The sequence below is a fragment of the Impatiens glandulifera genome, chromosome 1 (genome assembly GCF_907164915.1).
Source record: "Impatiens glandulifera chromosome 1, dImpGla2.1, whole genome shotgun sequence".
Taxonomy (NCBI): domain Eukaryota; kingdom Viridiplantae; phylum Streptophyta; class Magnoliopsida; order Ericales; family Balsaminaceae; genus Impatiens; species Impatiens glandulifera.
The window spans coordinates 122,417,305-122,431,596 of record NC_061862.1 but is presented as its reverse complement, the minus strand read 5'-3'; the positions used below and the strand labels follow the sequence as shown (position 1 = coordinate 122,431,596).

General features: G+C 31.3%; 1 protein-coding gene across 1 annotated transcript; it reads right to left on the bottom strand.

Annotated features, from left to right (window-relative positions):
• Positions 1 to 1,997: 1,997 nt before the first annotated feature.
• On the bottom strand, positions 1,998 to 13,049 carry LOC124941871 (ent-copalyl diphosphate synthase 1-like). Its single transcript, XM_047482238.1, has 14 exons — positions 12,734 to 13,049; positions 6,564 to 6,653; positions 6,153 to 6,256; positions 5,772 to 6,063; positions 5,512 to 5,695; positions 4,527 to 4,741; positions 4,324 to 4,444; positions 4,064 to 4,176; positions 3,766 to 3,992; positions 3,530 to 3,645; positions 3,094 to 3,192; positions 2,608 to 2,998; positions 2,445 to 2,529; positions 1,998 to 2,342 (listed from the first exon to the last, which is right to left on the bottom strand). The coding sequence occupies exons 1-14, from the start codon at positions 13,047 to 13,049 to the stop codon at positions 1,999 to 2,001; spliced, it is 2,697 nt and encodes an 898-aa protein (XP_047338194.1). The 3' UTR covers position 1,998.
• Between the last annotated feature and the right edge of the window lie 1,243 nt (positions 13,050 to 14,292).

Sequence of the window (14,292 nt, the reverse complement as noted above, 5' to 3'; positions counted from 1 at the left end):
TCTATAGAGTTCTAGAAACAAAGATTATGAGTATAAATAGAGATATAACTCACTATTCTAAATGTAGATAAATAAAATAACTTTTTTTCTTTTCTTTTTAAATACTAATTCCTCTTTAAAACTTCTCTATCTAAATATAATTTCTAACAAATTGCATTAAATCTCACACTCAACTACATTGAACTTCTCTTTCTCTTTCAACCAATAAATTTTCAATCAATTATTTATCAATTTTTGTTAAACCATTATAATTTTAAGATATTTTTAAAACTCACTAAATTTCTTCAATTGTTTTCATCTTTCTTTCCATGATAATTCACGGTTTCTCCAAAAGAGGTTACGAATCTTCTTTAACTAAACTATGCTCAATCACGCACAAACAATTAAATTAAAACAAAATAAATAACAAAATCACCCCATTTTAATTGATCGGCTCTCCCATCTATCTGATCTTTTATGATTAGGAATCTCATTCAAGGTGTCATTCATCTTCTCATATTAGATGACAATTCAATGATTTTCCAATTAGTTTTCACCTCAACTTATAAATGTCATTTACTAGTTATCATCTTTCACTCATAGTGTATCAACTAACAATATATTGATCCTTTATCACAATCAAATTAATGGGATCTTGTAAATTTGGCCTGAAGAATTATTTTATCAACGTGTGGATAATATTGTAATCGGTTGACACATTTTGTAAGATCACAACTTAATGCTCAATCATGTTCCTTTTTCAAGTATAAAATACATAATCTCTCCATATACTTGAACCATCATCTTAATTAGTACTTCCAAGAAGTTACATCAACCACCCTTCTTCAGAGAATTTTCTAAACTCACTTTAGCGAAGAGTTTTTTCTAGTCCAAATATTTAGGTTTATTGTTGTTGAGCTAAACGTAGATGTAGAAGATGATGTATTTCTTATTTAATTTATATTGGGAACAATTTTTTTGGTTTAATAGATGGTTTTGTAAATGTTGGGATATTGTTGGTTGTAAATTGAAAATTTTGTTGACAGATAATGTAGAAATGATATTTAAAAATTGTCTTACTAATTGAGCTTAAAAAAATTTCTTTGTTCATTGAAATGGTATCAACCGTTCTGTAGGTGGTTGGCAATGCTCAATGCCAACTTGTTAGTATAGCTCAATTTAGCTATGAATCTTTGATCCCGTTAAAAGGTTTTTATGTTGATCAATGATATGATCTGATTTTAAAGTATTTCTTCTCACGGTAATCTCTAGCCTTTGAATTTCACTTAATGACTCGTTGTCTTAAGAGGCATCTATATTAATGGGATTGTAATATCGGGTTTGAGCGTTTGGGACATATATTCCTTTTGGTTAGAGATTTTTTTTTGTTTTTTTCTCTATAGGCTTTTGCAATCCTTTAACAAACTCATCTTGGTATTCGTTTCTAATGGAGGTCTTGTTCTTCTTAGTAAAGTGCTTAATGAAAAACTTAAAATAATATTGTAGTTTTACCGTCTCTTGATTAACTCTTGTGCCATCTCATGACAAGTTGTTGAATTATTTGGTTTGAATTTCTAAACAATTAGATTTAAATAGATTAATAGAGAAAATAATAAAGTGACTTAAGTTTAACTATAGTAAATTAATAAAAATGTTTACACGTTTTTACATAAAAAGAAAAGCATATACTTACACTTTGCAATTCACTAACAACTTTTAAAATAAAATATAAATTCTATAAGAGATAAAAGATTGAAAAGAAAACTATACTACAAATGAAAGGTCACAACAAACAAATACTTGCCATTAGATTAGACATAACAAGGCATAACCAACTCCATAAATTCATGGTCAAATAAGATGAAAAATGCTAAAGAACTAGAGTTATAGGGTAAACTTTATTTTATTGTAGAGTAACTTTGTTTCTGTAGACAATGTAAATAATTATAATTCTGACACTGACCTTAATTTATTTAGTGAAGTAAATAGTTATAATTCATCTACAAACACTGACAATGATCAAATGACATTATGAAAGAGTACTTTGTCTATGTGAGAAGTTATAGTCTCACTGCTAAAATAAGCCGCATAATAGCAGCTCCGGGCTATTATTAGAAAAGTTTTCTTGACCTCATTGTCGATATGATCTGCTGAGGGAGACAGCACTAACTGAAGAAGCTCTTGCATTTTTCCTTCTATCTCATCCATTATTGCCTCCTTCTTAATGCTTTTCGAATCATGATCACCATTTATCACCCCACCTTCATATACCTTAATATGTAAACGATAATTCATTAGATAAGTTAATAGAAATTGATTAAACAGCGGTACTGGATTGATGAGTACCTCATTGTTAGAAAATTCTTTGAGTAGACAGAAGGAGTGAAAGAGTTGATTGATGATGTTGAAGTGTTGCTGGTACTGGGAGACATGATCATGTGAATGATCATTTACTAAAGTAAAACGACCAGCACACATATTTATTGTCTGGATTATTAGACCAGCTTCACCCTTGAATCCATCCTTCCATGTCATCATCCATGCCACCCACTTCAAACATATAAAAGTATAAATAAAAACCTAAAATTTAAAAGACATTAATAGGAATAGCAACTGATCATGACTCACAGCATCATGAAGATGAGGTCGAATATCTCTACCATGAGCGACAATGGTGTCAAGTGAGATCTTGTTGATGATTCCTATAAGTGTTCCCACAAGTCCTTCATTCTGTTGTCCCTTTGTTTTGTGACTATTAATATTATTATGCTCATAATGTAGGTTTGGGGAGTTGTTGCTAGATTTGAACTCCTCGATGAAATCGGCTACATCCTTGAATGAAGATGCTGACTGGTTAAAGAAACCCTTGATTGTCTCAATCAGGATCGATGTTTTAGCCCATGCTAAACGTTCTTGTGATCTCTCGGGCTCAAAGATGGATGCTGCAGCCAAATAATAAGATAAAAGGACTCCGTTTTCGCTCATTCCATATTCGCTAAGGTTGCTTTCATTGTACCATCTGTTAAACAAGTTAAGCATAATTTAGTGGTGCAATTTGAAGGGTATGAATTATAATTAGTTGTGCATAAGTAATTTGAAGAATAACTTAATTACTTATTAATGATGTCCCACTCCAGCTGATGCAATGTTTGGCAGTTGTTATAATCAATCTTTGCAAGCTCAAGATAGAGGTCATTGTTAACAAAAGGCATTCTGCAATAATTAAAAGAATTATCAGTAAGTATATATTTCATTTTGCTAGAATCCAAAAGATGGAATATTTTCATATATATCCCTAGCTAGTCACAATTACTTCAGTGTCAAAGGCATGTTTGTTTTCGTCCCTATATAATTAGTGGCCAACACATCGTGATCGAACGTGCCCTTTTATAGATCTCTTGTCTTATCCATTATTGTTTTCAGCACCATGTACATGATGCCATGCCACTTTATAAAATGCCCATTTCTCTCTTTCACTCTCTTTCTATACATATATCTCAAACTATAATAGGGTTAATATAAGGAATACTGAATTATTATAAGTACTTACCTGTATAAAGTCTTGCCTATCCAAACATCATTTTGACCACCATACTGTTCCAAGTAGAATCTTGTCTCTAGGCGGGGCAAGCTAACATGCCATGGCACGTCTAGGGCATACTTCACCTGTTCAATTTGTTTACACATGTTTGTTTCCCTTTTCAATAGATGTTTGTGGTCATAAATCAATTGTACACGTGTGGACATAATTCAAATTAAGTTGAGTTTTTCGAATTTAATAATTACCTCACCAGGCAAGTCCTTGGTGATGATCCATTTATCAAAGATCTCATTCACCATTTGTTTTTCTCTCAAGAATTTGGATGAGAACTTCTTTGCATCTTCAAGAATATGCTCGTTTGGGAATATAATTTGTGAACCTCTATAAAGATTAAGCATTCCTGTTATTGCCTGTGTAGATTGTCCGGCAAAGCAATAGAACTCTCCGTTTTTTTCAAAATTCTTGAACACATCTATACATTTACAAAAACAAATTAGAAGAAATTCTCAATTTGTAGGATATCCGATTATGACCAAAACTAACCTGCTGAGACATCATACCCATGCAACCTTAAAGTTCTGAATCCCATGGCTGTATCATCAATATCTTGAACCTTTGAATTTCTTGCCCAACATATTCCATCCTCGGTCCAGTATCTGTGCAACGCTCACAAAATATTCATAAACAAAAAAAACAACTCATCCTAAAATCAACAATTCAGGATGAAAAAGAAAATGCAGCCGCCCAACAACCAATAAAAGACAAACATTAATACAAATAACTAATTAGTTTCATGAACTTACTTGTGAACATATTCAACACATTGTTTAATCTCTGGCTGGAAATACCGGGATATCCCAAGGCGTTCAAGCCGATCAACCATCCAAATACGTTGGAACAAGTCCACCGGATAAACATTTGGAACTTCATAACCACAAAATAAAACAGTCAAGATAAAAATAAATTATATAGGTTAAATTTGGGACAACTTATAATTAATAAGCACCTCCTCCATTGAACTTATTGACAATTCTTTCCAGGTATGCAAAACAATTGGGTTCTTTGGTCTGACTGAGAGCAAATGCAGTGGAGGATGGGGAGAACAAGAATGAACCATCTTGGGACTGAAGTTTCATAAGTTTTTCCCAGTCGAGATCTGGCATTCCTTCCAAGCTATGAAGCAGTGTTGTGGGCACTTTGTGCATTATGTCTTTGGGTATTCTGTATAATAATAATAATATGTTATCTTTAATAAAAACAGTGAAAATAAATTATCATTACCATATAAACTTAAAAAGGAAGTTGTAGAAAGATAAGGTTACTTTTTTTGTTACTTTGAAAGATGATCAGTATATTGGAAAGCTGATGTAATATGCACTCATAACCATAAGTTCTCTTCTTTCTTAGCTAGTCCAAGCATGTCATGTCAATATTGTCTACATATGTATGTGTTTTCTAAGTGGATGCACACAAAAAATGTGGATAACTGGGAAAAGACCAGACACATTTGTCTTAAAGTGATTGTTACAATATATATACTATATATGATAATTGCATTTTTTTAAACTATATATATATAATATTGGATTAAAAAAATAGTACTTTTGTTAGTAAGTATGTATAATATACACTAAATGTAATATGATTAAAATATAAGATATATCTAAATTAAATTAATCATCCCTTAAACTTTGTCTCTATTGTAATGTATATAATAATGAAAGAATTTCTCTATTTCTTATGTTACCTTTATCCTTTTAAAATAACAATATATTGCATTGTCTTGAAATTTCTAGAACCAATCTCTTAATCTCTAATGTAGGACAAGGTTCTCATTTGGAATATACTATATTTATAAGTAACATGGCTAGGAAATATAATAATCTTATGACATTTTAACTTATATATTATTCAATTTGTTACGTTGTTATAGTACTAACGATATAACTCTCACAGCGATAGTTAACATCATACAAGTTACAAGACCATACCTTTTCATCTTTATGTTTCTTCTTGAATAGATTTCATTTAGGAGTGGAGAATCATCAGGAATTTCAATGCCAACTTTTTTTGCCAATTCAATTAGGGAAGGGAAAGCAACTTCAAACCCAATAGGCATGTGCTCAGCTTTTTCATCTTCAAGCTTCTTTAGGTTCCCCCTTATGAATAACATTCCTAAACAAAAATAAAAAAAAATGAAAATTTGCAAATAATATTTATTCTTGATGAAATAATCAGTGGTCTAACTGACCTTGTTCACATTTATCTGGATGAATGTTCCAATGTTTCAATGCGACAACACAAGCCATTGTATTGAGTATTCGGTCATGCGCTTCAAATATAAACTCATCACCCCATGACCCATCATGAAGTTGATTCTCAATAATCCATTGGAGAGCCAATGGAAACTGAGGGCGTCCACTAATGTCAGGATCTTCTATTAGAGCTACCCATGCTGTGTCATATGCAGATGCACTTATTTGTCCATCATCATTTGAATTCAACATTAGTTTGATGGCTTGAACATACTTTGACCGCACCACCTTACAATCGATTAATAAAATAATTATATTCAATCATTTGCAGAGTAAATCAGCAAATCTATATAAGAATTCAGCCAAAACAAGCAAACCTCGATATCATTAAGATCTTCCTGATCATCTCTAGTATCATCATCCACAATTTTATTCCAGTTTATCACAGCAGGCAGGCCATTTTGGAACAAATCTTTGTACTCTGCAATATATGTATATACATCATCAACATGTTAATTTCAATCATTAAAAGTTGTATAAATGGACTGACTTAATAAATAATAAAAACAAAGGATACATCAACAGTTGCAAATTGCAATAATGTGACTGTTGTTTGGTTGGCTTATACAATATCCACTAGTAATTAAATTGAGGGATATTCCAACCACTATACAACCAAAATTAATCAAATTACTAGTGTTGTAAGTTGAGAAAATTTACAATAAATATACCTAAAATTTTCATGAAACAAAAACAAACAATCACATGATATTTATGTTGTTTTTTACCTTCTGTATGATATCCGGGTACTACACTGCATCCAAGTTTAATACTGGAACGAAGATGGTCTTCTTTTGGCTTAATGTTTGTTGTTACTCCTGCCACAAAATAAAATATTTATATTTAAGAAGTAATATTTATATTTAGAAAGTAAATTATTAGTAAATATAGGCATGTGAATGCATTGATAAGAAAGGACAAATGAGAAGAAAAAAACAAAAGAAGAAAAAGAGATAACTATGACAAAAATAGCAAGTCTCAATTAAATAATAAAAATAACCTATAACAAAAAAACACATTATCCTTCATTTGGTAAAAAACTTAGGGTTTCTGCCATTGTAAGGAAGGAATGATTATATTTCCATTGAAATATTTGCAGCTTCAATCTCTGTAATTATTTTTATTATTTTTTTTTTATAGAGTACTAGGTATGTAATTTTCAGAATCTATGAAATAACTATGAAAACATGCTATTTATAAAAACACTCTCAAGACTAATAAATCAAGATATTTTTTTTAATTTTTAGTATATAGTCAGGGTGCTAAGAAATAAATTTTATTTATTTATTAAATACAGTTGTAAAAATATTAATGGAAACTACTAGTAGAGAAACATGACTGAATATGTTTTTAATGAATAAATATATCTTATTACTAATTAAAATATATGAATTTGAAAATAAAAGTTATTAGTTTGACATATAATGATTACAAATTAATGTCATACTTCAAAAACATATTTTTTTTTATGGTAATGAGTTGTCTTATTTCTTTTATACTTTTATTTTGGTTTCCTTTCATAACCTTTTTTAAATTGTTTAATTTTGTTTTTTTCTTGTGAGATCAATCAATTTAGAGATATTAAAAGAATTAAAATCATAACTTATTCTTTTGAATACTCATTCACATCTCTGTTGAACCTTATTTAAATAGTAAATAATTAAAAATATAATTTGAGTATTTTTATATATAAAATAAATAAAAAATGAGATTACTATGAACTTTAACAGTGATAATAATTTTTGTAACAGAGGAATATAACAATATTCGAGAAAGCAGATGGATGACCATAGGGTGACGTTTACTCTGTAAAGATTGAATTGAATGAAAACCGACCAAAAAACACAGACAAAGGAGAGAGAAACTATTTACCAGGACATAATTTCAACAGTGGTTTTGCCGGAGAAAACGAGGTTATCCCGTTGTAAGATGAAGCAGAGGAACATCCGATGAGAAGAGACATAGTCGCCATATAAACCAATAGAAAAAACACCTTCCTTAGTTGTGGTTTGTTTGAAGAAAAGATGAGAGAGACAGAGAAAATGAGACAATTGATGAAGCTAGCTAGTTGTCAAATGAAGTGTGGAGGAATAGGTTATTATTTGTGATGTTTTAAAGGGTGGAGAAGAGAGAGAAAGTGAAAGAGTAGAGCGAGAGAGGCAAAAGGAAGAAGACAGAAACGACTCCCCAGGAGATTCCCCCTTAACGGTGCATGGGATCGTCTAAATTCATGAAAATAAGGGCACTCCTGTCATTTTCTTTGCTCTTCCTATTTTTTTATTTTTACTTTTTAAATTATAAAAACATTTTATGACCATATACATCCATTAAATATTAGTTATTCATTATTAGATATAAATGATTTATATTTGCTTTACAATCTTTGATTTCAAAAACTGAATTTTTTAATGTTCTAAAATTCAGTAAAATTATTTTTTTAATAAATTTATATTAAACAATACAATACTCAATATAGTATCAACTTAAAGTGAAAGATTTCTGAGATTTATTCATTCAAGATTTAATTAATATTAAATATGTAGTCAAAGATAAAATATGTAAATAAAAAAATGAAAAGTAAAGAAAATAAAATGAAAAGTTTCAATTTTGTATTTATTTTATTATTTCTTTGTAAATGAATAATAAGTGTGCATAAATAAATTATTATTTTATAATTAATTTATATCACATATTTACTTTTCTTAAATGAAGATTTGACTTTAAACACTTAATTCATTTTTTATTTCAACATTTTATCTTTCAATTTTTTAACCTTTTATTTATTTATAAAAATTGAGGATCAGATCAAATATCTCTTCAGTCTTTTAAGATTTTTTAACAAACAAATTTCATTTCTACATTTTTTCTTATTTATTAATTAATAGATAGAGATGAATAAAATTAAGACATTTTAATTTTTAGTTAAGGTAGATAGAAATAGTATGCTGCTTTTTTTGATATGAAATCTTTGATATAATCCTCAATTTTATGAAGGGATATATTTCATTAATTTGGTAATAGATGTAGCTTTGAGGTAGGAAATCATAAAAATAAGATTTTTAAATATGGTTGTAGGTCATATCAAATCATAATATAAAATTTAATAGAATAATCATATATTCACAAAATAACTAAAATTTTGTATAAGAAAATAATTTAACAAAAACATGAGTAACATTTTATAATAATTGGAAAATTTAGGCTAATTATTTTGGGAAAACACATGATCGAGTTTGTAATTTTTAATCTTTTGTATAGGCTATTATATATAAAAGAACGATAAATGTCTGTAAAACAAATAAATTTATATAGGAACCAAACATAGTTTAATTAAGCTAATAAATGTCTTCAACCCTTATAATTTATACTCCACCAACATTATTGTCTCCATAATGATCCATTTCATATTTTTCACTATAATATATATCAATGAGATATTGACACAAAATCGGTTTAGTGTAAAAGACAATGACAATAATTTATATATATTTTTAATGTCAAAATACATTTTTGATTGTCTTATACATTTAGAAGACCATCAAAAGTCATGATCTATTTCAACAAAATATATTTCTTATCCATTCCTTATGTCTCTTAAAACATCTTATTCTTTTAAAAAAATTCTTATTCTTGTAATACAGAAATAAAATATTGTTGATTCAAACTTTGTTGTCTACCCATACACCTGATTCAATTGGTTCATTTGTGACTTCTATATTATTCTTTCGAACAAAATTATGTAAACCTGCAATTATTTGAATTATTCGAAGTTGTTTCTTAAAATTAAATTCATGTAATGATCCTCCTTTTGAGATAATTTTCCACTTATTTTTCCAAATTCCGAATGTCCTCTCCATGGTTGATTTGTATGAAGAGTGTTGCGTATTGAACATCTCTTTTCTCGTAGAAAGAAGTACTCCTCTGAAATGATGAGGATGATAATTTGTTCAAGGATATGGGGATAAATACTTTATTTGATTCGAATACCCATAATCAACCAGATAATATTTCCCTGTAACAAATTAATAATTATTTATAGTATTATTTACAATAAACCTGATATGTATTTAATTAACGTACCCGAGAGTGGGTGTTGAAAATGATATTAGGAGTATGTCGTGTTATATCAAGCACAATAGATTCGTGCATTGATCCTTCTACACTAAACATAAAATAAGTGAACATGATATCATGGTTACATATTGCTATTACGTTAGTGGTTGTGTGCCCCGATCATCCACGCCAACAATACAATTTTTCTACTTTAGGATACACTTCCGCGTGAGTGTCATCTATAACACCAATACAATTGTGTACACATAACTTTGGGATAATGGTGCGTAATTTATGTATAACGAATATAACAAATCAATAATCTGATAGTGGTGGGTAAGGATAGTATGGTGGAAAATTAAGGTCACAGGGCTGATGACTTGGGAGATCTTTATTCATTGTTCCTGGACGAATATACTTATTTTCAGCAACTATGAACCGAAGATAATCTAATTGTTCTTCTTGATCATCAATTACCAAGAAACTAACCATAAGATCTAGATGGGCACTAAAAACATTCACTCCAACCCTGTAGATCTCTAATCTGCTACTAATTTTGTGTACTTTAAGCATTGTTTCTATACACTTCTTTATAGTAGGTTGAGACCCCACTGATAGATTTGCAAAACCGTGTGCAAACTACATATTATCATTCATGTGTTCATACGATTCTTATATATCCATGTATATATAAGTAAAATTTGAGAATAATTAGTATATGTTCAAACTAAAAATCTTTTTTAACGGTGGAGATCTAATAATAGAATAATATTTCATGAATACACTGGTGAAAATTAAAGGGTTCAAACCTGATAGTAAAAACTCTCAGTAATGACCCTATATCTTTCGGTATTGACCTAATACCGAAAGTTTGGCTGACTCTCGTCATTCCTCGGTATTAACTCTTTCGGTAAATACAATTTGGCGTTAACCGAGAGATATCGTAGAGTTTTCAGTTTAGAAACCGAGAGAAAAACCGAAAGTTAATTAGAAAACTTTCGGTTTTACTTCAAAGAGAAAAACCGAAAGTTTTCCTATTAACTTTTGGTTTTTCCCTCAGAAGAAAAACCGAAAGTTTTCCAATTAACTCTCGGTTTTCCCTTTTTAAAAAAACCGAGGGGTATATGAAAAACTTTCAGTTTTCTCCTTTCAAGAAAAACCGAAAGATTTTCCATATAACTCTCGGTTTTTCCTTTTCAAATAAACCTGAGAGGTGTATGAGAAAAATCGAAAGATTTACTTACAACTCTTGGTTTTTCCTTTTGAAGAAAAACCGAGAGGTATATGAAGAATTTTCGGTTTTTCTTCAATGGGAAAAACCGAAAGATTTACCTACAACTCTCGGTTTTTCCTTTTGAAGAAAAATTGAGAAGTATATGAAGAACTTTCGGTTCTTCCTTGATTTGAAGGCGAGACAAAGGTGGTTCCGTTGAGGGCGTCGACACGGGCGGAAGGAGGAGAGAAGAAGAAGAAGAAGAAGAAGAAGAAGAAGAGGAGGAGGTGGAGGCGGCGCGTGCAGAAGAGAAATTGGAGAGAGAGAGAGAGAAAAGAGAAACATCGGAAAGAAGAAGAGAATAAGAGAAGAAGTAGGGTTTTTTAATTTAAATAGGTCATTCACAAAAGTTTTCATATAACTTTCGGTTTTGAACCTGAGTCAAAACCGAAGGTTTATAAGAAAACCTTCGCAATTAATCATTCACAAACTTAGAATTATTTTTAAAAGTTTTGGGATGAATCAAAACCGAAGGTTTATTGGAAAACCTTCGCAATTAATCATTCCCAAACCTATAATTATTTTTCATTTTTTGGGGATTGAGTCAAAACCGAAGGTTTATTGGAAAACTTTCGCAATTAACAATCTCAGAAAGGTAAAACTGAGAGTTATTAGAATAACCTTCGCAATTACCCCATTTTCAACACTTAGAATTATTATGGTTTTTTGGGAAAGGAGAAACCGAAAATTCTTTGCAAGTAAAAATTTGTAAAACCGAAGGTTTTACACGACTCTCTGAATCTATTTTTAATAAAAAAAGATTTGTTCCTCTCGGGATCATTTCCAAGAGTTTATAAAAACCTTCGGTAAGGTCTGTTAGTAAAAATCATTTTTTTACCAGTGATACTATAGCAGCCATTTCGAGTTTGACCTCGTTATCTTGAGCCAATAGGCTTCCCATGGTTGTGTCTATTATAGTAATAAAGGATGAGAAGAATACTGGATCCCGGCGGCATGAGTATAGGAGGGGATTTTAAATAATCCTTGATTCTGTCAAAGGCTAGTTGACAGTGTTCATTCCATACAAACTTTTGGTCTTTCTTTAGTAGCTTAAACAACAGATCGCATGTCATAGTAAGCTTATTGATGAATCGACTAATGTTTTGGATTTTACCCAAAATTCCTCGAACCTTTCTTTCGTTTCGAGGGACCGACATATTCGTGTTCGCTTCAATCTTAGATGGATCAGCTTCGATGCCCCTTTGTGTGATTAAGAAGCCTAGCATTTTACCAACTGTAACTCCAAAAGTGCATTTTTTTGGGTTGAGTCGTAGCTGATATTTTCTGATTCGTTGCAAGAATTTTTCGAGGTTTAGGTCATGTCCATCTCGAACCTTTGACTTGAAATCATGTCATCAACATATACTTCCACTTTCTTGTAGATCATGTCGTGAATGATCATGATAGTTACCCTTTGATAGGTGGCTCCCGCGTTCTTAAGACCGAAAAGCATGACCCTATAATAGAATGTTTATACTTTTGTTATAAACGTGGTTTTTTCCTTGTCTTGCGAGGCCATTAGGATTTGGTTGTATCCTTAAAATTCGTCCATGAACGAAAAAAATTCATTACTAGTGGCATGATCGACTAGTATGTCGATGTGTGGTAGAGGAAAATGATCTTTAGGGATGGCGTTGTTTAGATCCCAATAATCTACACACATACACAAACATAGTTTTCCATCTTTCTTAAGGATAAGGACTACGTTGGCAATCCAGATAGGATATTTCACTACCTCGAGAAATCTAGCTTCAAGTTGATTTTGGAATTCTTCCCAGATTTTGTTCATGACTTTCTCTTTCATCTGTCTGAGCTTTTGCTTTATTGGATTAGCGCCAGGATATAGAGGAATATGATGTCTTGTGATCTTTGGATCAATGCTTGGCATGTCCTTATATAACCATGTGAAGACATCTTTTTTTCTTTTAGTAGATTAACAATTTCGAGACATTTTTTGGGGTTTAAACTATGGCCTATTAATACGATTTGAGGATCGTTGACCGTGTTTGGATTTGTTGTTATCACCAAAGGTGATCTTAGGCCCAGTGCACTTTGTAACTTCGGTTAGTAGTCGTCTATCACCAGTCATGTGTCTTGAACAACCATTGTCCAAATACCAGATGGATTCCTCCAAGCACTTGTCCTGATGTACCTACAAATAAATATATTTACAGCTTTTGGTACCCACATTCAATTGGGTCCATGGTTTATTAGTCCCTTGAGAATCCAGATTTGTGTTATTTTGATTGATTTCTCATTTTGTGTTGTGAGAAGTGCGTATGATTTAGGCTTGACGGACGTCTTCCTTCCAACAGTTGATCTGTTAATTTTAGAGGATGGTCTTTGTCGAAAATTTCTTGACTTTTTGTCAAGTTTTGGTTTGCCAGACTTGCTGACTACCCCCTTTTTGGGCTTCAACCAGCTTTCAGTTGGCTTCACATAAGTGATCTCATCCTTTAAAGTTAGATCCTCACAGATTAGATCATTTCTTTTATTAGTCAAACTACCCCTGACAAAGATTATTGTCTTAAGCTTGTCCTTGGTCGGGTTTAACTTTTTAGATAACTTGTTTGGGCTGCCATTGTCATATCCTAAACCAGATTTGCATCTAGAAGGCCTCAACAAACTAATCTGCTATCTGACTGCATTCCCAAACTTTATCCAGGAATTGACCACATAAGTTAAACGTTGGTTCTTAGACGAAAGTGTTTGAATCTTTTCCTTGAGCTTCTCATTCTCAGATGAGAGCTCGGCCATTTTATTTTAAAAATATTTTGATTCAGAAGTTTGAGATGAAATGAGGTTATCAGTTTCATTTTTCAATCTCATCTCATTGAAAGAGTCTGAGACAACTTCTTGTACTTAATGACCATGTCATTGAGTGCGGTAGTTAAGTCCTCTCTTGTGAACTTATCTCAGGAGAAGTCAAATACCTCAGATTCGTCCTCTACCATGAAGCAAGTAACAACTTCATCATCACTGTCACTGGATGATGAGTCATCCGAATCGCTTTTGGCCCACCCTGCTTTTCTTACAACAGCCATCAGAGCCTTCTGCTCCTTGTTCTTCTTATCATCCTTTCGTTTGTCATCACGCTTCAGCTTCCTGCATTCAGCCTTGAAGTATCCTAG

What these genes read in the sequence shown, in the direction of transcription:
- LOC124941871 (XM_047482238.1), bottom strand. Translation starts at nt 13,049, where the DNA reads ATGCCAAGCATTGATCCAAAGATCACAAGACATCATATTCCTCTATAT. An exon ending in AGAAACATAAAGATGAAAAG is followed by an intron (nt 4,742 to 5,511) that starts GTATGGTCTTGT and finishes ATTATTATACAG; the next exon opens with AATACCCAAAGACATAATGC. An exon ending in GACCTCATCTTCATGATGCT is followed by an intron (nt 2,530 to 2,607) that starts GTGAGTCATGAT and finishes ATATGTTTGAAG; the next exon opens with TGGGTGGCATGGATGATGAC.